Here is a 23,111-nt window from a genome sequence, read left to right on the forward strand (position 1 = left end):
ATAGATAGGGAAAGACAGACAGGAACGGAGAGAGATGAGAAGCATCAATCATCAGTTATTCGTTTTGACACCTTAGCTGTTTATTGATTGCTTTCTCATATGCGCCTTGACCGTGGGCCTTCAGCAGACAGAGTAACCCCTTGCTCAAGCCAGCAACTTTGGGTCCAAGCTGGTGAGCTTTTTTTGCTCAAGCCAGATGAGCTCTTGCTCAAGCTGGCGACCTTGAGGTCTCAAACCTGGGTCTTCTGTATCCCAGTCCGACACTCTATCCACTGCGCCACTGCCTGGTCAGGCTAGAAATCTTTTTTTTTTTTGTATTTTTCTGAAGTGAGAAGCAGGGAGGCAGAGAGACAGACTCCTGCATGCACCTGACCTGGATCCACCTGGCATGCCCATCAGGGGGTGATGCTCTGCCCATCTAGGGCATTGCTCTGTTGCAACTAGAGCCATTGTAGCACTTGAAGCAGAGACTATGGAGCCATCCTTAGTGCCCCGGCCAACTTTGCTCCAATGGAGCCTTGACTGCAGGAGAGGAAGAGAGAGATAGAGAGAAAGGAGAGGGGGAAGGGTAGAGAAGTAGGCAGGCACTTCTGTGTGCCCTGGCCAGGAATCGAATCCAGGACTTCCACACACCAGGCTGATGCTCTACCACTGAGCCAAGGGTGCTACTAGGAATCTTTAAATAGCATAGGTGGCTTGTGTTATATTTCCACTGCACAGTGCTGAAAAGGTCATCAGATAATAAGTCCTAGGAGAGGGTTCTGAGGAAGGTCAGCGTTTAAGAGATGACAGAAGAAGAGGACTTGCTTTTGGAATTGTATGTCTACAGGAATGGAAATCCTCGAGGTTAGCTTAAACAATTCTCCCTGGAGAATTCAGGGACATTTACTAGAACCCAGGGTCAGAAAGTGCATCCAGGGCTGATCAGGACCTGAGACCTGAAGAATCATGCAAATGGTCTCACCAGCTCTGTTTATCTGGGCCACGTTGTCTCTTGTTCTGCTTTTCTCTGTGCACCCGTTTCATCCTTTCTCTGCAACTAGCTTTCTCTGCTCGACTTCCATCTGGACCAGCCCACCCTCATGATAATACACCTCCCCAGGGTAAGAACCAAGAAATGGACTAGAACCTCCGTGCTTGAATCCCAGCCCATGACGGAGCATGTGATTAATGAGATCTGGATTAACACTGGCCTCAGGCCCATTGGTCTCTGGAAGGAGATATGGCATCCAAGGAGGCTTTGTTTGCTTGTTTTTTGTGGGTTTTTAAAAAAGACTTTATTTATTGATTTTAAAGACAGGAGAGAGAGAGAGAGAGAGAGAGAGAGAGAGAGAGAGAGAGAGAGAGAAGGGGGGAGGAGCGTGAAGCATCAACTTGTAGTAGTTGTTTTGCTTTGGCGAGGTAAACCCGGGCTTTTGAATAGGCGACCTCAGCATTCCAGGCTGACACTTTATCTACTGCGCCACCACTGGTCAGGCTGCTTGTTTGGTTTTTGTTAAGATAGTAGAGGCTTGAGCTTAACTGGTGCTAGAAGGAGCCAGGAGGGAGGGGGTGGGCTGAGACGTAAGGAGGAAAGCAGACAGCTGCGGGTGGGAGAGGCTGGATGCAGCGCCACTGGGAGGGCTGGGCTTCCAGGGGAACTCAGGAGACGGGGCAGCAGACATTGAAGGTGCTCAGGTTTGGCTCAAGTTTTCTCAATTAAATAGAAGATGAAGCTGGGGGCATGGGGCTGGGACATGGATCAGAGGGTTGGGGCAAGCAGGGCACCAAGATCAAGACTGAGGGAGCTCTGTCTGTCTGCCCCCACGCTGGGTTTGTCCAGTTGTCTTCTCATACGCTCTCTGAGGCACGTGGATACACACGTGAGGTTCCCAAGCACAGGCCTTGCTATGGGCGGCACTGTGTTCCTGCCCAGACTCATATGGTGAAGGCCTAACTTCTAGTGCGACGGTAATGGGAGATAGTTAGGTTAGATGAGGTCACGCGGGTAGGAAGGACCCTCGTGATGGGGTTAGTGTCCCTACAGAAGAGACACCAGAAAACTTGCTTCTTCTCTCCCTCCTCCGCGTGAGGATACAGTTAGAAGGTGGCTAGCTTCAAGGCAGGAAGAGAGCTCTAATCAGGGCAGGAGCCAGCAAGGAGCCAGCACCTTGCTCCTGGACTTCCCAGCCACCAGCACTGTGAGAAAGAAATGTCTGGGGTTTAAATGACTCAGTCTCCGGCATGCTGATATAGTAGCTCTGGCAGACTAACGTGCACGGCCTGGTGTGCTCCTACTTCAGCATACCCACACATGTATGCGTGTGTTCACACGGGCCCGGCTTGTGCGCACCTGTGTGCCCATGCTTTCCTGCACCTGCAAGCACAGTGAGGGGTGTGCGGCTCGCACGTCCACACAGTGACCGGCCCCCTTCCTGAGCAGCCTGAGGTGTTCATTGCCATTTATTGAAACGTCCCATTAAAGAAAGGGGTGGAGGGCAGGAAGGGGAGAGAGGCTACCTTTGTTAGGATTGAGCCATGGGGTCCAGGGGACTTCAGGAGAAGGGAGCTGGGACAACGGGGAAGGCTGGACAGAGGATGGGGGAAGGCTGGACAGAGGATGGCGGGGCCTGGGCCGCGGGGAGGAGGAAGGCAGGTGGGGATGGGAACGCTGGTGGCTGAATCTTCAAACTGGTCAGGGCTGGGCTGGAAGACGCAGTAGTGGTAGAGGTACCTTCACCAAGATCTCAGAAGACTTCATTCTAAGAGCATGGACTCGCCCAGGGCCCTCCCCCAAGTTGCCCGTGGAGCCCCGAGGCAGGCAGGGACGGGGCTGGGGTTAGTCTCTGGAGGCAGGGAGCGGAGGCTCTGCTGCCCTCAGCTGGGGACCAGGTCCAGTCCACAAGCCTGCAGAGGGATCCGCGGGGAGTCTTTTTCCGCTTCCGGGTCCTGCTTTGGCTCCTTTGCTCGTGGGGACCTAGGGGAAGAGAGCTCAGGAAAGGCCCTGGGCCTTGACCACCTCCCCAAGGCAGAGCGCTGATGAGGCCAGAGGCGGGGACTGACCATTTTTCCATGTCTTTAATCGTTTCTGGCAAGGGTTGATTGAGGGTCTCAGGCAGGAAGAGGGAAGCACCGCTTCCCAGGATGGCGACGGTCCCAAAAATGACATTGGGGATGAAGGGATGAACCTCCCCTGTGATTCTCACCAGCGGGGCTGTCATGCTTCCCAAGCGAGTCAACAGGTTACTTACGCCCATACCTGTTTGCCTGGGAGGGTTCAGAGCAGGGATTGGAGACCCATGTGTGGGTTCTTAAAGGACAGCTCTGAGACCTCTGGGCAGTGGGCAGGAGGGTGCCACCATCCCACTGACCCTGGATCCTTCGATTAGGCCGACCCCAGGCCCAGCACCTACCGGATGACCGTGGGGTACAGCTCGCTGGTGTAGAGGAAGAGGCAGCTGAAGGAGCTGGACAGGCAGCCCTTCCCAAACACAGCCAGCACTGTCCTCAGGACCTGCAGGTCTGCAGAAGGAAGGACACACAGTGAGCTCTGGGGCTGCAGAGCACCTGAGCCTTCTCCTTCCTCAGCAGATGCTATCTCCCTTTTTGCTTTGGATGCTGGGAAGCTCGGATCCAAACTTAAAGCTGGTTAATAACCATTCCGCTATTCCTAAGGCTTTGCAGGTTTGTGTTCTGCTGTATTTGTGTTTTCCCTGGCTCTAATTCCCTATTCTCATTTATATTTTGTTTTATGTACTCTTGTCCTAAAATATCTCAAGTTCCTTTGGAAGGATACAGATGCATCAACATGCAAACATTCATACGAAATGAAAGTGACTTTTCCAAGGTCATGGTGGAGTAGGTTGTGGGGTCTTCCGTGAGCACCGGGCTCTGCGCTCAGACAGCACCGTACTTTCCAGAGTCAGATCTGGAAAGGATCTTCGCGATCAACTAGCCCAACTGAGTTATTTTCTAGAGGAGAGACCCGAGCATCAGAGAGCACAGGGACCTACTGAAGGCCACACAGTGAACAAAGGACAGGATCAGCAGCACTGGAGTCCCGGGCACCCCGTTTTCCAGCCCGTGGCAGCCTGTGGCCTCTTTCAGAGGCTGAGGTAGCTCCAGCTCCTCACCTGCGGGCACAAAGATGAGAGACAGGATGGACCCTCCTGCCAGAACTAGCGTCATGACCTCGGTGGTGTGCCGGCCCAGATAGCTCATGGAGACGACGGTGATGAACTTGGCTGGGATGTCAACCCCACCAAAGATGAGCTGGAGGACGTAGAGGTTGACTCCAAATTCTTCCACACCCATAGCCAAACTGTAGTAGGCGAAACCGGTGGCAAACCTGAGGGCGGGGAGGGGTTGATTAGCACCTGCTTCCAGGCTGGGGCCTTTCCCTGTCCTGGCCATGGGGTCACCAGGATGATGAATAGTTTCATTTCTGTCCCAGCTGCAGCTGATCGGTGGGTGAGGCTCGAGTGCCATTTTGAGGTCTCTGAGCTTGTGTCTGGGCTCAGTGAGAAAGTGCTGGGGTTGACTGGGTATGTCTAACATGCTCATGGTCTAGGAGGTGGTGGCCAAGTACCACACAACTGCACCCAGAGAATATCAGGACTGGAGGAACTCTCGGAGACCAAAGGAGGCGGTAAGTGAGCTCTCTTGGTTGGATAATCGTTCAAGATCCAGAACGGGGGAGGTGACAGCCAAGCCGTGCACCCGGGCCAGGCACCTTCCCTTCTGGAAGAGTGGAGATGCTTCGGAAGAGTTCCCGGACACACCGAATCTTATTTAGGGATGACCAGGATGGAGGAGGGCCTCGGAACCAGGCCACAGAAAGGGCTCTGAAGGCACCGTGGAGTGTCAGGCAGAAAGGAAGGCTCAGGAGAACCAGAGCTTCTGTCCTCAAGTCTGAAGCCCCAAGGGCCGGCCTTGCTTTACGGGGTCGCAGAGGGCAGAGCCGAACCATGCAGGGCTGTGAGGGGGGCGCAGCACGGGGAAGCTGCCGTGGAGGTTCGTGGAGGGGTTTGTAACCTTTGGCCTATGGGTGGCGGGGGCTGTTCCTCAGAAGAAAGCAGACCGTGCTGGCTGTTCCCGGGTGTGGGGCAGGGACGCAGCAGATGTCTGTGCTTGGGGCTGAGCTGGGGCAGCCAGGGCAGGGGGTCTCTTGGCTCCTCTTGCAATTGCCCTTGGCTTTGCTCACCTGAAAGGTGAGCCTGCTGGTGTCCCTGTGCCTCACCTCTGCCTTGGCAGAGGTGCTGGGGTGTGGGGGGGGGGCGTGGGTTACCAGGCCAGGGAAAGACAGAAGGTCACACGGCGCAGGACGGGTGTCCGGAACAGGTCAGCTACGCTGTACTTGGCCTTGGCCAAGGAGATCTCCTTCTGCAGGCTGAGCTTGAGCTCCTTGGGGCAGAGGAAGGGGAGGGTGCGTTAGTGAGCAGCTGGCAGGCAGGAGGGAGAGGCAGGCCCGCTGCCTGGAGAGGAGTTTGCTCAGAGTGTCAGATGGGGGGTCAGCTTGTGAGCGGGGGAAACGGAGGCAAGAGGAGGGCACAGCCCGAGAGCAGAGCCCGCTGTCTGCCCCGGACTACACTTCCTCTCGGCCCCTACCTCCAGGCTGAGTTTCTCTCCCTCCTCCTTCTTGCCATTGAAGGCAGCCACCCACCGGAGGATCTTCAGGGCCTTCAAGGACTTTCCAGACAGGACCATCCAGCGTATGGACTCTGGTATCCACCTGGGGGCCAGAATCAAGTCACATGGCTCACCCCATACCAGAAGCCCTTTTGAGAGGCTGGAAGAAGATGTAGAGCGAGGGCCTGACCGGGTGGTGGCACAGTGGATAGAGCATTGGACTGGGACGCGGAGGACCCAGGTTCGAAACCCTGAGCGAGGTTGCTGGCTTGAGCGCAGGATCGCTGGCTTGAGCGTGGAATCATAGACACGACCTCATGGTCGCTGGTTTGAGCCCAAAGGTCGCTGGCTTGCAGCCCAAGGTGGCTGGCTTGAGCAAGGGGCCACTCGCTCTGCTGGAGCTCCCCAGTCAAGGCACATATGAGAAAGCAGTCACTGAACAACTAAGGAGCTGCAATGAAGAATTGATGCTTCTCATCTCTCTCCCTTCCTGTCTGTCTGTCCCTATCTGTCCCTCTCTCTGTCTCTGTCTCTGTCAAAAAAATAAAAATAAAAAAAATGTAGGGCCAGGGTCGAGGGGTGGGAGGCCCAGAAACCCGAGCTGCCTTACCGCAGAGCTCATGGGATTTAAACTTGACCAAGTTTTGCACGTGGGCTGCCTGCAGCCAGTGCAAATTCCAGTGTTCTCTTCTTTCCCTTGCAGAAGAGCCTTTCCTCTGCCCCCACCTGGGCTGCTTGTTACCACTGGGAGTCTTCCTTAGCTAGCAGCCTTGGGCCCTAGGCCAAGGCAGGTGGGGCCCGGGGAAGGGCCGGCACAGCTGAGACTGGACAGAGGGAGGGTCCGTGGGGCCCCCTCCGCAGCCTTCCTTGGACCGCACTCCAGGCCCTGGTGAAGGGGCAGCGTGGACAGCGGCTGAGGTTCGGGTTGTGGTCTCGGGAATGGGTCTGAGGGCTCTTGGATTCTCCCTGCAAAGGCCCAACTCTGCTGGGGTGGGGGTGGGGGGAATTCGAGAACAACATAGAGTCTTAAGGTGGGTGAGTAGCTAGCCAACTTCACTCTCCCTCCCCTCTGGGATGTAGTTTCAGGGTTGTTTTGCCCTGAGCAGTCCCCGGGGGTCACTAGTGTGGGGAGAAAGGCTTGCTGTTTGGAAAAGTCTGGTTTGAGTTGAAATCAACCTCAGCTGTGGCCCTTGCAGGCGCCTGGGACGTGGCTCCAGCAGGACTCTTGGGGGACTGGACATTGGTCCCCTGGTTTCAGACCACTGTGCTCAGATGATAGCGGTGGCTTCCAGGGCCCACTGCTCCCCCCTCTTTTGGTCCCTGGTTCTGCCCTGACAGTTCGCTCACCCTGCTCTCACCAAAGGGGCCCAGGCACTCGGCTGTTCCCTGTTGATCCTGTCATTATTCCAACTCTTCACTCCTTCTCCCCCCCACCCTAGGCTGTGGACATTTCCTGGCTCCACCCTGAACCTGCTGGCAACCTCTGTCACCCTGAGATTGCCCATCCCCTCTAGAAACTTCTATTTCTCACTTCCAGAGGGAGGTCCCCTCCCAGTTCTGTATCTTTCTGTGTAACGTCATGGGATTGCTTCACTTCTCTGAGGCTCGGTTTCCTCATCTGTGAGATGGGAACAATAGTGCCCTCCACACAGAGACGCTGTGAGGACAGAAGACAAAACAGATCCGTGCCCAGACAGGGTCTTGCACGTGGTGAGTGTGCAGTCAAGAGCCGCTCCAAGACTGGTTCTTTTCCTGAGTTCATCTGTTATTTCCTGTTCACTGGCTCCAACTACCTTCCGGAGATGCGTTTCCTGTCGTCAATGTGCCCTCCAGCTCACCCTGCTAATAACGAGCTCTGGACTTACTTGGGGTCTCTGACCGAGGCACCTCACTTCTCCCAGGTTCTCTCCTTCATACCCCAAATCCAGAAGTTCCCCAAACTGTGGTTTTTCCTTCAAAATGCCTCTCAAACTTGTGCCCTGGACCCTCCTGCCCTTACAGTCACCTCCTTTATGTCTCTTGTCCTTACCCACTTGGGTCTGTCTTTCTGGGCTGTTATTTCACAAGCAGAACCTTGCTCAGGCCTCTCAGCACCACCGACCCGTCCAAGGTGGTCTCAGGCCCCGCACAGGAAGCTGAGGCCTCCTGGCTGCCGCCTGGCCCCATCCCGCCCATCTCGACGCACCTCTTCCATGGCGGCGGCAGCCCCATAGTGCACCCGGGACCCCTGCTTCTCCTGCGCCACGCCTCTGGGGGTGACTCCTCCCCCCTGCAGGACCCTTCCTGACTCTGGGACAGGGAGGTCCGCGCAGACAGAGGTGGCCAGCCTGCTCAGGCCTGGGCTTTCCCTGTTTGGTTCTGGTAGGCCCAGGGAGGGAGGTGAGGGGAAGATGGCCACATACCAAGAAGACAGGAAGGAGGCGAAGAGGGGAACGGACACTGTTAACTGTAGCCAGCGCCACTGGCGGATGACGTAGGCCAGGCCAGGCAGAATGAACTGGCCAAGGGTGTAGAAGTAGCCGAGCCCCACAGTCGTAATGGCCCGCAGCCGTGTGGGCATCCACTCGACATCTGTAGGAAGAGCCCAAGGTCCAGATTAGAGTCCTTCTGGGTCCTGAGGACCACCTCCTGCCCCCCGCTGGCTACTCGATTGGTCTCTGATCCCAAGGGTTCATCGACCCCATTTTACAGATGATGTGGCTGAAACTCAAGAAGGTAGGACTCAAACTTAGGTCTGTCTGACTGCCAAGCCTGTATTCTTGACTGCCTCTCCAGTGGCCAGTGACTCCTCTGGTTTTGCCTCCATGTCCTCATCTGCGTAATGGGGATAATAGTATCCCTCACTTAAGTGTAGACTGAATGAGATCATGAGCAGGCCCCGGGTAAGAGCTCAGGATTGGTAGCGGCTGCCACCATACAGGCTGCTGCTATGTCCAGAGGGGGCTTCTGAGGTCCTCCTGAGGAGGGCAACACCTTGCTTTATCAAGGCCACAGGGGGCCCGTGGTTGAGCCAGGCCCAGACCCTACTCCCTCTCGGCTTCAGGCTGGTGGTCCCCTGCCCCCTTTCCCTTGTGGCTCACTCAAGATCACCGTGCTCAGAGTAATTCCTGCGATGCTGAAGCCACTCAGGAAGCGCAAGGCCGTGTAGACGGGAAAGGAGGGGCTGAAGGCCGCACTCGAGCCGCTGGCCGCCAGCAGCAGGTAGCTGCAGGACAGGATGGGCTTCCGGCCAAACCTGCGGCTCGGAGCAGAGGAGGGCTGGGTTAGTGCTGTGGACTAGCTAAGGCCAGTGATTCTGCAGGCCGGCGGGGTCTCCCACCTCCCAGGATGCCCGGCAGGGCATGTAATTTTGTTCCCAGACAGAGCCTTGTTAGTAATTGCATTTAGGGGCAAGTTTGCAATTAGTGGTTTTAGTTAATGAGTGATCTCTTCCACCTCCAGCTTAGCTGCCGGAGCAGGGGTCAAAGGGTCAATCCATCTCTAAGCAGTCCGTCCCCCCCTCCATTCACACAGCCACTGGAGGCTTTCCGCACTGGGTCCGGGGAGGCCGGAAGACTCATATTGCAAGGGCTCTGGGTCAGAGAGAAGGCTGTGGCCCAGAGAGGGATTGGGACTTGCCCAAGGCTGCAGGGCAAGGACCATTCCTCCTGCCGCCCCCGGATCTTTGGGGGGGGGATCAGAGGAGGTCAAGGCTGTCACCATGGGTTATGCACCCCTTGGGCAGACAGATCCCAGTGTCTCACCTGTCAGACAGGCCTCCCAGCACGATGCCCCCGATCAGGGTGCCCGCCATGAACATCGACTGGGACATCTCCTTCAGTTTGTTAGACTTGCACACCAGGTTCCACTGCACAGGAGAGAGGGAGCACCAGCGTGCTCAGTGCCGCCCGGACCTCTGGGCTGTGCTCAGCCTGGCCCCCCACACACATGCATTCCCCAGCACCTCACTGGAATGGGCCGAGCCTGGCCCCTGCTTCCTACACTCCATTTCCCTCTCCGCCCGGCTCCGGGCTCCTTAGGTCTGTTTGTGGATCTCTGGGTCCCGGGGCTTTGCATTCACAACATCCCTCTAAGAGTGTGGCCTGTCATACGACTTACAAAGTCTGCTCAACGGTCACACCCGGGTCTATCCTCAGCCCCTCCAAGCTTGCCTGTGTCCCCGTGGCTCCCCGCTTGTCATGCACACGTCCAAGGTCAGTCCTTTTGCTGTGCCCTGGACCCTCCCTACCCTTTCTCCTCCAGGGCCGCCACCTCGTCCCGCCCCACATCCTCATCCTGCTCCTGACCCCTCCTCGTCGGCATGTGCATGTGCTCGTCTCTCCATCGTCTATACAGCCTCCTTCCCCTCCGTGTCCACTCCCCTCCTCCCTTCCCTTTGAGGCCAGAACTCTTGAACAAGGCGCTACACTTGCTGTCCCCCTCTTCACCTCCCGCTTCCTCCTCAGTTCTGTCTCCCCCACTCCACGGAAACTGCTCCCAAAGCCACCGACAATGTCTTTCCCACCAAATCAGTGGGACTGTCTGGGTCCTGACCTGACTTAGCCTTTGGCAGCCCTTGACCCTGTGACCTCTCCCCGACCCTGGTGTCCTGCTTTCTTCTCTGTGCTCTGCTCGATCCCTTGCACTTCCCCAGGTTCTTTTTGGATCTTCCTCTCTTCTTACCGGCTTTCCCGAGGAAATGCCGTTGGCTCCTATGGCCTCAGTTCTGTTATTTTCTTCTTTTCCAGTAGAGAGGAGGAGAGATAGACAGACTCCCACATGCATCCCAACTGGGATCTACTTGGCAACACCCATCTGGGGCCATGCTTACAACCAAGCTATTTTTAGTGCCTGAGGCGGTGGCTCCATGGAGCCATCCTCAGCTCCTGGAGCTGATGTGCTTGAACCAATTGAGATATAGCTGTGGGAGAGGAAGACAGAGAGATAGAGATAGAGATAGAGAGAGGGAGAGAGAGAGAGAGAGAGAGAGAGAGAGAAGGGGAGAGGATGAGGGGTAGAGAAGAAGATGGTCACTTCTCCTGTGTGCCCTGACAGGAAATTGAACCCAGGACATCCATACTCCGGGCTGATGCTCTACCACTGAGTCAACTGGCCAGGGCCTACAATACTATTTTATAATGGACTTCAAATCCATATCTTCAGCCCAACCAGAGCAGGAAGTTCAGCTGTCAACTTGAAATCTCCACCTGTATGATGTAGTCAACTTGTCCCCCCCCCCCCCCCGGAGGTCTCAATCTCAGTGACTGGTAACCTTCTTTTAATTCCTTCCTCCCATTTCACAATCACTCAACCCTCCAGTTTCTAACTTTCTAATGTATCTTGAATCTGGATTCTTCTGTTTCTACAACTACTCTCTGAAGGTAGACCTCACCATCTCGCTCTTGGATTAAGAATGATAGCTGGTTGTAGAGGGTTTACCACACACCATGCACTTCCAGGCCTTCGTTTCTTCCATCCTCACAACACCCTCATGATGTGGCACTGTCACCTCAAATTTGCAGATAAGAAAACTGAGACCCAGAGAGGATTACTGCAGCCATCTCCTGACAGGTCTCCCAGGCTTTGATCTCAGTCTCTCCTATCCATTCTTTCCCTGATCATTGCAATGACTTTCTAAAACACCTCTCCAATAGGTTTCTGTCTTGCCTCAAGCAGTCACTGGCTTCCTCTTGTCCCTTTGAGTCAAGAGAAAGCTCTATTAACACATTTATAAAACCCTCATGCCCTGGCCCCTGCCTACCTGTCTGGCCTAATCTCCTGCTAATCCTCAACATGCATGCTTTGTCAAATTACCCAGAGTTGCCTGTGTAATGAGGTGGAGAATTTTGTTCACTAGAAGGGCCTCACGAGAATGTTTGGAAAGTAAAACAGTTTAAGGGAAGGACCACACTTTCCTCTGCTGGAAGTAAGGAAAGACCAGCGCACGTGGATAAGACTGAGTCCTTCAGCTGTCTCAGAGTGGCCCAGCATGGCCAGGGAACCCCCTGGGCTTTTCTGGCTGGAAAGGGACCCTCCGTGAGCTGTGTGTGGGGTGGGGGAAAGAGAAGGGTAAAGGCGGAAGTGAGGGGTGGGTGTCTAGAGCAGTGGTTTTCAACCTTTTTTTTTATGGCACAAACACAGACTAATTACTAAGGTCAGTGCCCCTGACTAAATACAACCATTTTCATCTCATGGCACAAATAAATTAGTTACTAAAGAAGAGGTCAGGGCCCCTTTTTCTTTAGTAATTAGTTTATGAGTGCGTGAGAAACAAAGGTTGAAAATCACTGGTCTAGAGAGACTTCTAATACTTTGTGGCTTCCTGTTGGTGGGAATGGTGACAACTAGAGCAACTCTGGAAACTACGTGTTGAAGATGGCAGAGCAGCTATCATCCTGGGTCCCTAAATAACCTTATGGAGAAGAGTCACCCATTAGCCTGAAATACTCTGTCTTAGAACTATTGCATGAGAAGAGAAAGAGAAACACTTCTATATTCCTTAAGCCAGGGGTCGGGAATCTTTTTGGCTGAGAGAGCCATGAACGCCACATATTTTAAAATGTAATTCCGTGAGAGCCATACAACGGCCCGTGTACCTTATGCATTATTCAATAAAAATTTGTTGTTGTCCCGGAGGACAGCTGTGATTGGCTCCAGACACCCGCAACCATGAACATGAGCGGTAGGAAATGAATGGATTGTAATACATAAGAATGTTTTATATATATATATATATATTTTTTTTTCTTTCTGAAGCTGGAAACAGGGAGAGACAGTCAGACAGACTCCCGCATGCGCCCGACCGGGATCCACCCGGCACGCCCACCAGGGGGCGATGCTCTGCCCACCAGGGGGCGATGCTCTGCCCATCCTGGGCGTCGCCATGTTGCGACCAGAGCCACTCTAGCGCCTGAGGCAGAGGCCACAGAGCCATCCCTAGCGCCCGGGCCATCTTTGCTCCAATGGAGCCTTGGCTGCGGGAGGGGAAGAGAGAGACAGAGAGGAAAGCGCGGCGGAGGGGTGGAGAAGCAAATGGGCGCTTCTCCTGTGTGCCCTGGCCGGGAATTGAACCCGGGTCCTCCGCACGCTAGGCCGACGCTCTACCGCTGAGCCAACTGGCCAGGGCCTGTTTTATATTTTTAATGTTATTATTATTTTTTTAATTAAAGATTTGTCTGCAAGCCAGATACAGCCATCAAAAGAGCTACATCTGGCTCGCGAGCCATAGGTTCCCGACCCCTGCCTTAAGCCGTTGAATTATTGTTTCATTTTGGCAACTTAGCCTATCCTGGCAACGATGCATCCCACACAATGGAAATTTGCAGATGGAAATTTGCAAATCCATAAAACAATCTGAACCAGTGATTCTGTGAACGCGTTGCACTATGATGTTTCTCTTTGCTGTTGCACTTGCCATTGCTTCCTTACTCTAGCAACGTTGCCAGTCCTTGCAAACTCCTGTCAGGATGGAACATCCTTTCCGGATGCCCGGCCCCAGCAGGTGGTCAGGAAGTATCTGTGAAATGGACAAGCGCGGAGAAGCGTGTCAGACGCTCACCGTCACCCCTCATTTCTTCTTCCCGTGTCAGCACCCTCTTCTTCCCTCCGGGAGGACACAGCTTACATAGCACTCTGGCTGCTTGTTTACTTGTCAGTCTCTCTGGTATTCTGTAACCTCACTGTGGGCAGAGATGTCTCCTTGACTCTTTCTCCCCGGCAGCTAGCAGAATCGTTGACACACGGTCAGCATTAATGTCTGTTCAATGAATAATTAACGAGTGAACAGGGCCAGGGTTACTATTCATATTTTACCGATGAGGCCCGGAGAGGGAAAAGTCACTTGCTGGTTGGAGGGAGCTTCCCGTGCTTCCGCTGCACCCCTGGCATGGCCGGGGCTGACCTCTTTCCCATTAACTTTGGCAACTCCACATAGAGTTCTTGCTCCCAGTATCCTTTTCTAGTGCAATGTCCTTGACCTTCTTTTTTCTTTTCTTGGGGTGTTTACTGAGCCCCCAGGAAGCCGGTAAGGAAGGGAGGGTGGGGAAGCCCACTGCTGTGCCTTTCTGAGTGCACTGACCCATCAGGAAGGTGGGAGGGGAGAAGGAGAGAGTGTGCCCTGCTCAGGAGCAAGCTTTGCCAACGACGGTATAATAACCTGAAGATGTAGGTATTCTTGTTATCTCCATTTTACAGACAAAAACACAGGTGCGGAGAGTAAATAACTCGCCTAAGCATAGCTTGGTTCACTTCAAGGCAGAGACTCAGACTCAGATCTGCTGATTTGCTCTTGCCCATGGCTTCCCTGTGCCTCCCTGTGCTCAGCTCCGAGCTCTGGGCTGCAGGAGGGAGGGTTCGCTATGGGAGAGCCGCTGTGTGCTGCTCTAAGACAGGCAGCCCAGGGGGGCTGGAGTCGTGGCTGAGGAGGCAGCCAGGGCCAGAGGGTGAGGGGCAGGCTTAGGCGCCTGAGCAGCAGCAGGATCAGAGGCCAGGCAGCTGCTCAGAGCCAAAGCAGAAGGCGCGCTATCAAAGGTCAGGGTGAGCCATTCCGATCAAGACCAGGCTGATCAGCAGGATGGGCCCCCCGCTGTGTGTGTGTGTGTTTGTATGTGGAGGGTTTGACTCTGTCGGAAACCCCACAGCACGGTTCCTACCGCCCAGATCAAGGACAAGGGAAACAACCTTTTCTAGAACCAGGTCAGACCTTGCAGAGAATTGCTGTCGCCCCTGCTCTCAGACCCCTGACAAAGGCTGTGCTGGGTCCCAAGGGCCAGAGCAGAGAAACTGGGTCCCCAAGGCAGAGTCAAAAGGGCATAAATTCCAGCTCTTCCACTCAGTAGCTATGTGTTCTTGGGTTAGTTACTTAACCTCCCTGTGACTCAGTCGCCTTGCCTGAACTCTGGGGTAATACTTGTACCTGTCTCTTAGGGTTGTAAATAACGTAAGGAACCAGAAGCGCCCGACACTGTCTGACAACCAGTTGGCGCTCACTCCAGGCTAGCTCTTTTATTATGATTAGCACAGGCATTGCTAGGCCTGTGCTCACAGGGACCTGTGATATAGGAGAAACAGCATAGATTTGGAGTCAGGGCCTTGTGCCTCTCCCATAAAAGTTTGACTTCACCATCGTGGCTGAGGGGGTCACCTTCTGGGATCGAGCCCAGTGTAAAATGGGGATAATGTTCTCAGTGGGCGGTTTGCGGGCTCATAAAAGAAGTGCAAAGCACCAGACCACAGCCCTGCACACTGTAGGTGCTCACTGCGTAAGTTCTTGACCTGGGAGGGCCCAGAGGACAGCCCCAGGCCCCTCCTGCACACATGATTAGAACTTTCTAGGTGACGGCTGGCTATCGCTGGGGGCCAGGCTGGGCCAGAACTGTGGCTGAGGTGGGGCGCCTGGGCCCTTACCTGGGAGCCGGATCGGAGACCAGGAGGGGAGCTGGGTGGAGGAGTACTCAGGGCAGGGCGGAGGTGGGCAAGGGGGCCCTGGAGCTGGAGTAGAGCTGCAGACAGAGCCGGACAGGGTCTGGGAGTTGGCAGTCCCGGGGGTTTGGGGGCAGCAGTGGAGGAAGGCTGGACACTGGCCAGGAGAACCTCCCAGGGTGGAGGCCAGCTTCCCCGGAAGATCCACTGGGTAGGCTCTCTGCTTCTCTAGTAGCTGACCTGGAGCCTCCAGGGACGTGTGTAGGGGGACAGGAATCTTGTGTCCCTAGAGACGGGACAGGAGGGCTCAAGGCCCAGAGAAAAATTGCAGGGAATTTAGAGGAACGAGCTGGCTCCTGCAAAGTCAGGCCCAGGTCCAGCTGGGCCCCCACAGGGCTGAGGTTCAGTGGGTGGGAACGGTGGGCCGTGGTTCCCCTCCAGGGAATCCAGAGCCCACAGGGAACCCGGCTGAGGCTGGGATGCTGGCTGGCAGGGATGTGAACTGACACATGATAGGGCACAAGTCCCGCAGCCCCTGCTCTTGGCCCGGCTCCCTGTGCCCTGGAGGGTAAGCTGCTTCTGAACAGTCAGCAAGGGCCACGTGTTTCCTGCCGGGCTCGGAGGGGACATGGCCCTCATTCACAATCCCTGTTCCCCACGCTCTCCAGACTTAATGTCTTAGCAAAGCTCTTTCTGAAAAATTCCAGCCTTGTCTCTGCTGAACCCAGAGAAAAAAAATTCATGGTCACCTCTGCCAGAAGTGCTTAGGGGACCAGAGGGGAAGGGACTCCGGGTGCTGAGCTCACTCAAACCACCAGCAGCCCAGCCCCCCGCCCTTCCCCTTGCCCTTACTTTATTCTACAGATGAGAGGGTGTGAGTGGAGAGGTGACTCACTCCCCACAGGCAATGGGGTCGGAGCTCAGACCTGCACTCAGGCCTGCGCTATTTCCAGGACAGGAGGGCTAGACGGGGGCAGCAAAGTGGGGCCCAACCCTGGGCCTGGCGACAGCTGTGACAGCTGAGTCCTCTTCTCCTGGGGGTCCCCTACCTTTCTGGTGTGGAATAACTCCCCCAGTTCTCAGGCCATCTCTATTAACGACGGCAATAACAGTAACAGTAACAACAGTGGTAGTGAACTTGAACACCCCTGGCACGCTCAGGGGTCCCTGCCGGCTTTGTATGGTCTCCTTTAGTGCGTACACTGCTCCCTACTGCGTCTCACAGGTGAGGAAACGAACACTCCTGGGTTCGTGATGGCTCTGGAGAATTGTGGAGTCAGGGTGTGAACTTTGCCACTTGGCCTGGCTCACAACTCCACACTGTCCATCTGGGGGACAGCCCGTTGCCACTACTAACTAGGTCACCAGGGCTGACCTCGTTAGTCAGTCCTTTAGTCATCCCTGCCCTTCCTTAGCTGGGCGGGCAGATTCAGTACCCTAAGTCCTCCCTAGAGACTGACCCCCAGGTAAAGCCCGGCCACTGCTCCGCCTCTGCCATGTGGGGGACCGGAACCCCGCTTCCTTCCAGCCCAAGCAGACGGAGCATGGCTATGCCACAGACAGAGCCACACATGGAAACATCAGAGGGGTTCTCCCTTCCTGTGCTGGCATCAGTGCTTGACTGGGTCCTGCCGCTGCCACTTCCCTGGCTGGGCAGGGACCCCTCCTACAGGCTCTCATAGCTGACAGTCCTCAGGCAGCCAGCCTGACACAGACCCGACCTGAGCTTGGTGCAGGACCCTGAGATCTGGTGAACCCCTGCATTTCCTGGGATGCAGATTCACTCAGCCCCAATTGATAGAACTCGGAGGGCAGGCATGTGAATTGACCCTTGACCCACGTACAGGACCTGCCACCTATGCTCTTGGCCAGGATCTCTGGAACCCAAGGTGTGCCCGGGAGGGGAAGCCACTTCCCAGCATCTCTCCTGCTGAGCTCTCAGGGGGCATGGCCTTCAGTCAGCGTTAACTGAGCACTTACTATGCACCTAGCCCAGTGATGGTGAAGATGGTGGGAGACCTTCTCTGCCCTGCAGGAGCCCCCACTAGCAGGGGAGGCAGATGCAAGAACAATGGCCTCCTTGGGGCTGCAGGTGCGCAGTCAGTGTCGCGGATCTAGGCTCTGGGTTGTGCAGTCTTAAGGAAGGGGGTTGTGGGAGGGACGGCTGTACAACCTGACTGCCCGGCTTCCACTCCCTTCTCCACAACCTGTGAAATGTGGTGCCCTGGGTCAGTGACCTGTCCCTCCGTGTCCTCATCTGTAAAACTAGGATCTAACCTCTGGTGCTAACCTCAAAGGGTTGTTGTGAGGATTCAATGAGTTAATATGTGCAAAATTCTTAGGGTTATCTGGAATGGGGTAAGCACACAGGAAGTGGTGGCAATGATTATTATTTGTTATTTTGTTATTTTTTATTTGTAGATGAAAGGAAGAGAGCTAGTGAGGCAGACTCCCACATGCGCCCAAGACCTGGATCCACTGGGCAATACCATCTGGGGCCAATGCTTGAGAACTGAGCTACTTTTAACACCTGAGGCTGTCTCTCAGATTAACCGAGCTATTCTTAGTGACCAGGGCCATGCTTGAACCAACACTGGCTGTGGGAGGGGAAGAGGGAGAGAAGGGGGAAAGGGAGGGGAAAAGAAGCAAATGCTCGCTTCTCTTGTGTGCCCTGACCAGGAATCGAACCCAGAACATCCATATGCTGGGCTGACATTTTATCCACTGAGTCACTGGCCAGGGCCTAATTGTCATTTTTTAAGCCATTAAACAATTGCTTAAGTTTTCATTCCTTTGGTTATGTTCTGTGCTTTTGGAGGACATGGATGGCGGCTTTTATTCCTGCCTTTCCAGGTAACTGATGTATAGCTAGTCACCCAAACATTTGGAAACTTATTATTATTATCATTTTTAGAAAGACAGAGACAGAGAGAGAGAAAGACAGGAAGGGAGAGAGATGAGAAGCATCAACTTGTAGCTGTGGCACTTTAGTTGTTCATTGACTGCTTCTCATACACGCCTTAACCATGGAGCTCCAGCAGGGCCAGTGACTTCTTGCTCATGCCAGTCACCTTAGGCTCAAGCCAGTGACCTTTGGGCTCAAGCCAATAACCATAGGGTCATGTCAGTGATCCCATGCTTAAGTTAGTGACCCTGCGCTCAAGCCAGATGAGCCTGTGCTCAAGCCAGCGACCTCGGGGTTTTGAACCTGGGACCTCAGCGTGCCAGGTCAACATTCTATTTACTGTGCCACCGCCTGGTCAGGCTGGAAACTTATTTACAGGTAGCAGGGGGTCGTGGACTCCCACTCTGTTTCTCATTCCCCAAATCCATTCAGTTTCAAAGTCCCATCGATTCCACTTCCTTAGCCTCTCTGGTAGCTATCCCAGCTGCATTTCCAGCTGTCATCTTTGTCCTGGAGCCGTGACCACCTGCAAGCTGGTCTCCCGCCACTGGACTATGACTCTCCACCTTGCAGTCAGTGCCACCCTTCGGAGGTGACCTGACAGCGCCACTCTCCTGCTCAACACCAATTCAGTGGTCCCTGTCACCTTGGGACAGAGACCACAACTTCTCCTTCTCAAACCAGGCCCTCCTGCTACCCTCTCCTGTCCCCTGTCTGGGGGCCTGCATGCCCCGTGGCCTGCCCCTCCAACCTTCCTCCTTCTCTTGCGGTCCTGACTGCTGTGTTGTCTTCCTGCTTCCGTGACTGATGCGTTGACTCCATGTCGTGTCCCTTTCATTGCCTCAGCCTGCTGGCTCTCACACCTGCTTCACACCCAGCCAGGCGCTGCTGACTCCAGCAGGCCTTTCTGGCCGCCAGCCCCCCGCCGGGCTGGTTAGATCTCCCTCCTCGGGGCTCCCAGAACACTCTGACTTTATAAAGCTCATACCCATTCACACCACAATGTGCCAGGCACTGCTGCAGCTGCTGGGGACACAGCGGAGAAGTCCCTGCCCCGGGAAGGGAAGCTTGTTGGTCCCGCTCCGCTGGCGGTAATCCTCGAGGGCTGGGTCCGTCCCCTCGTTAGAGGGGGGCTCCTGGGCGGCCGGAAGGGCACCGGCGTTCTTAGACTCTGCATCCTCAACATCACGCATGTAGCCCGCCAGGATACTGAGTGCATCTCAGTATCCAAACTCAGTTTGGTGTTGGGAAGCAAAAGTGCATATGACAGGGAGGAACTATCATCTGGGGGCTTCGAGAGTCAGCGCACATTATGGTTAGGTGCACTGGCTCCGGGGTCAGGGGGTGCCTGTGTTCAGACCCTGAATCTGCCACTTACCACTAGTGCTGTGCCCTTGAACCTCTCCGCGCTTCAGTTTCCCCATCTGAAAAACGGGCTTATAACCCTAACTAGCTAATAGTGTTGTCAGGAAGGTTGAAAGTGTTCATGTTTAGAAAACACTTAGAACAGTGCCTGGCACATCATAAATGCTTTATATATCACTAACTAGACATCAGACAAAGGATATATAGTTATACCTCTGAATATAGGGAGTCCTGGACACCCAGCTCTTACCCCTGCCAGGTCCGAACCGCGTGTAGCCCGGGAACGCTGCGGAACCAGACTACCCCCGAGTTTTCCGAGTTTTGATCCGGAGATACTAATGATACTCTCCCTCCTGAGCTGCCTTTTCTTGAGATTCCTGGAGCCCACACACATAGTGTGCCCAGCACAGGATGGATACTGGGTAAAGACTTTGAAGACACAGTTCTTCTAATGAGGCAAAAGCAAGATCCTGCCCTTGAAGAGCTCATGGTTCCCTAGGGAGAAGGGAAACATTGGCTTCCACTCTCCTTCAGGAAGCCCCCTAACAGTCCATGGCTTCTCCTTCTTTGAACTGCCAGAGACACCCATACCTCTAATGGGCTTTAACTTTAAATCCCAATTCCTGAAACTGACCGCTTCACTTCCCTTCTCCGATCCTAGGTTTTTTTTTTTTTATCTGTAAAAGGAGGTATAATCACCTTCAATAGACTATCACCGTGGGAGTAAAATCGGGAGACAATGTCTGCAAAGCACCAACATGAGCCTGACAGTTTGTAGATGCTCAGTAAACACCAGTTCCTGCCCTGGTCTTTGACTGGCCCACCAGTGCCTCCGAGAGTCTGACTGAACTCTAGCTGCCCGAGCTGGCAGGTGGAGGGGTCGGTGACTAGTCAAGGCAGGAACGAGCTGGGGGCAGGATCACCCCAGGGCTGCCTGGGGGAGCGAACGAGAGGTTCTCTGGATCTGACTACACTCTGTCCACTCCCTCCTCCACTCGCCTCCCACCCTGGGGCCTCCTCTGTACAAACAGGATGGAACTTTCCCGTTTCCCTTCCTGCCGGCTAACTCTTGCCAACACTCTTATCTCAGGTCCAGGGTCACTTCTTCAGTGAATCTTCCCTGAGTGCCACTACCCCCTCCTGCCCCCACACCCAGCTCAGGGGTAGGCCAGAGTCTAAGGTCACTGCCCAAAGGCCTTTGAAGTAACAATCGCACAGTTCTTTGTGGGGTACTTTCAGTAGTTGATGGGACCCCCCCCCACTCGGTGGTGGATCCCACGGGAGCAAGGACAGTGCATTTTTGTGTCCCCGGAGCCTAGCGCCGCGCCCTTCACAGAGTGGGCGGCTTGCTCAAGCGATGCTGGCACCCTGAGTGGGAAGAAGCCAGCCTTTCAGTTGGTACACATCTGCACCCAGGTCCTCCCTCCCTGCCTACCCAGCGCCTGCCCTCCTGTCCACTCCCGCCGCAGGGTGGCTGCCTCGGGGCGTACCTCAGTCACAATGGAGTCGCTGACGCCGATGCTGTAGGCCCAGCCGTCCAGACACGGCTCGGTGGCCCGCCGGGTGTCGTTGGGCAGGCTGGCGTTGGGCGGGTATACGAAACGGAGGCAGGGCTCCGGCTTTCCGTTCAGGCCCGTGGGGAGCACCCAGGGCCCCGCGGAGGCGTTGGGGGGTGGGCGGCAGTGGTGGGCGGGGGTGGCGGCCGTGAAGATCTGGAGCAGGTTGTGGTTTGCCAGGCCGAGGATTGGGAAGCCCATGAGGACCATCAGGAGGAATTGGAAGGGGCCCTTGCTGTTCACGCTGTCCACGAGCTTGGTGAAGGTCATGGCGCTGAGCAAGACGAGCCAGAGCTGTGGGCGAGGCACGGGGCCAGGGGGAGGCATGTGTGCGCGTGCGTGACGTGTGGGCCTGCGGGTGGGGGTGCGAGCACAGGTGTGGGGGGGTGCCAGCTGTGTGTGTGAGCGCGAGTGTATGGCACATTGTATGTGTGCATCAACGGGTAAGGACGTGGGGGCTGAGCTGTGTGTGCCCGCAGGTTTATGAGTAGGACGTGAAGCTGTGCCCAGTTGTGTATATAGATGTGAGGTCATAAGTGTGTGTCCACAGGGGTCTGCAAGGATGTGTCTATCTAGAAGGAAGCTTATGGGCACAGCTGTGTGAGTTGGGTGTGCGCGTGCACGTATGTGGACTCGGGGGCATGAATATGTGTGTGCTCAGTCAGGCTGGCCACACGTGCTGCGTGCATGGGGCAGTGCAGGTCACACAGTGGGGACCAAAGGGCCCGATCTTGGACATTGGCCATGCAGGATGGATGGTGGCATGGGTGGGGGAGGTCCCTGGCTGCTCTGAGCAGACCCGGGGTTACCTCAGCTTGTCTGCTAAGAAAGGGCTCCCAAGTCCAGAGCCTCCTGGCTTCTGACTGTCCCCTGGGGTTAGTTAGACCCGCTCTACTGGGGTAGCAGGAAGGACCCAGGCAGGTCCCAGAGGGCATGAAGGACTTGGCCAGCCACAGTGAGGAAGCAGGGCTGAGCCTTGGGCATTTCTCAGGGATGCCTGGGGACCCGGGCCTGGAGGGGTCTCCATCCCTCCTCACCTGTTAGCTGGGCCTGGCTTGCTCCGGCGGGACTGGTGGTCGATGCGACTGAAAGCCTTGCTCTGTCCCAGGGTCCAGCAGCTGCTATAGCCGGGCAGCTCAGCTCCAACAAGCTGTGTTTGTGCCTTCCCCAGGGGGGCTTATATAAGCCATAAGCTGCTTCCCGGGCTAATGTTTGACTTTCTTTTGAGGATTAAGGGCCCGCCCGTGTGGACCCATCAAGCCTCAAAGGGCTGCCTCAGCAAAGCTGGGCAGATGGTGGGGCTGAGGCTGGTGGAGCTGCTGGCCGGACAGAGGATCGGGAGGTTCGGGGCACTGGGCAGGCTCGCTTAAGGAAGGAGGAGTTTGGGAAGCGGTCTGACCAGGTCCGGAGGACCCAGGGTCCTGTCTGAGCTGATGCTCTGAGGACTCAGAGCTGATTGTAGCCAGAGAGAGGCGCTACTCTCTGTGGGCAGACAACGTCCTCCAGGACACAGCATCCTCTGCCTGGCACCTCTCGGAGGGGTCTGGGGACGTGCCTCCCAGGAAATGATAGGGCACGCCCAGGAAGAAACAGTCACCTGCACCTGTCCCCAAGGGCTCAGGGCTGTCACCCCCTGGGCCCCTGGGGCAGCCAGAGCGCCCCTGTCTGCGTCTCAGACCAACGCCCCTCCCCAGCCCGCTCTCAGTGGGCAGGCTCCTCTTCTGACACTCTGTTTCCTGTTGGGGTCAAATCACAGTTTCTATTGTTTTGTTTTTCTCTCTCTCTCTCTGAATATTACTTTAATTTTATAATAATATAAGAAATATACTGCTCACAAAAATTAGGGGACCTTTCAAAATGAAGAGGAAGTGATAACATATCCCCGAATTTTTGTGAGCAGTGTACAAACAAGCCAAACCAAATCAAACATCCGTCTCGCCGAGAGCTGCTCCGGGACTTTGGCGACGCACTTCCTCCCGCCCTTTCGCCATCAGAGGCTGTGGTCTGAGCCCCCACTTCCTAGCAACCAACAGAGGCTCATTGGACCCCCACAGCCGCCCTGTGACCATTCATTCTAGCATTATAACCTGGGAAATGCAGCACAGAGAGGTTAAAGTAACCCGCCCACGGTCCCCCGGCCAGGAAGTGGCAGTGGCCCTAAGCTCACTTCTGTCCCTTGTAGCCAACATTTTCTACAAAGTCTGTGGGCCGTGCGCTGCTTCTCCCTTAGCAGAGTCACCCCACCTGGCTCTCTCTCCACCAAGGCGCATCCAGGTCCC

The 23,111-nt window shown here is 55.3% G+C and overlaps 1 protein-coding gene across 2 annotated transcripts; it reads right to left on the minus strand.

Moving 5' to 3' along the window:
* Positions 1 to 1,278: 1,278 nt before the first annotated feature.
* On the minus strand, positions 1,279 to 22,156 carry SLC22A8 (solute carrier family 22 member 8). Of its 2 annotated transcripts, none has more exons than XM_066251803.1 (11): positions 21,870 to 22,156; positions 20,767 to 21,106; positions 9,351 to 9,454; positions 8,688 to 8,842; positions 8,010 to 8,178; positions 5,587 to 5,710; positions 5,267 to 5,382; positions 4,113 to 4,327; positions 3,393 to 3,501; positions 3,043 to 3,246; positions 1,279 to 2,956 (listed from the first exon to the last, which is right to left on the minus strand). In XM_066251803.1, exons 2-11 carry the CDS (start codon positions 21,100 to 21,102, stop codon positions 2,857 to 2,859), a joined length of 1,632 nt encoding a protein of 543 aa, XP_066107900.1. In that variant the 5' UTR covers positions 21,103 to 21,106; positions 21,870 to 22,156; the 3' UTR covers positions 1,279 to 2,856. The 2 variants fall into 2 exon arrangements, with proteins under 2 accessions (XP_066107900.1, XP_066107899.1); XM_066251802.1 differs by having other exon boundaries at positions 20,767 to 21,126.
* Positions 22,157 to 23,111: the final 955 nt, after the last annotated feature.

Source organism: Saccopteryx bilineata, chromosome 1, assembly GCF_036850765.1.
Source record: "Saccopteryx bilineata isolate mSacBil1 chromosome 1, mSacBil1_pri_phased_curated, whole genome shotgun sequence".
Lineage (NCBI taxonomy): Eukaryota > Metazoa > Chordata > Mammalia > Chiroptera > Emballonuridae > Saccopteryx > Saccopteryx bilineata.

Coding starts and splice junctions, on each gene's coding strand:
- SLC22A8 (XM_066251803.1), bottom strand. CDS start 21,102: ATGACCTTCACCAAGCTCGTGGACAGCGTGAACAGCAAGGGCCCCTTC. Junction 3,247..3,392: donor CTGTACCCCACGGTCATCCG/GTAGGTGCTGGG, acceptor GAACCCTCCCAG/GCAAACAGGTATGGGCGTAA. Junction 2,957..3,042: donor ATTAAAGACATGGAAAAATG/GTCAGTCCCCGC, acceptor CTCTTCCCCTAG/GTCCCCACGAGCAAAGGAGC.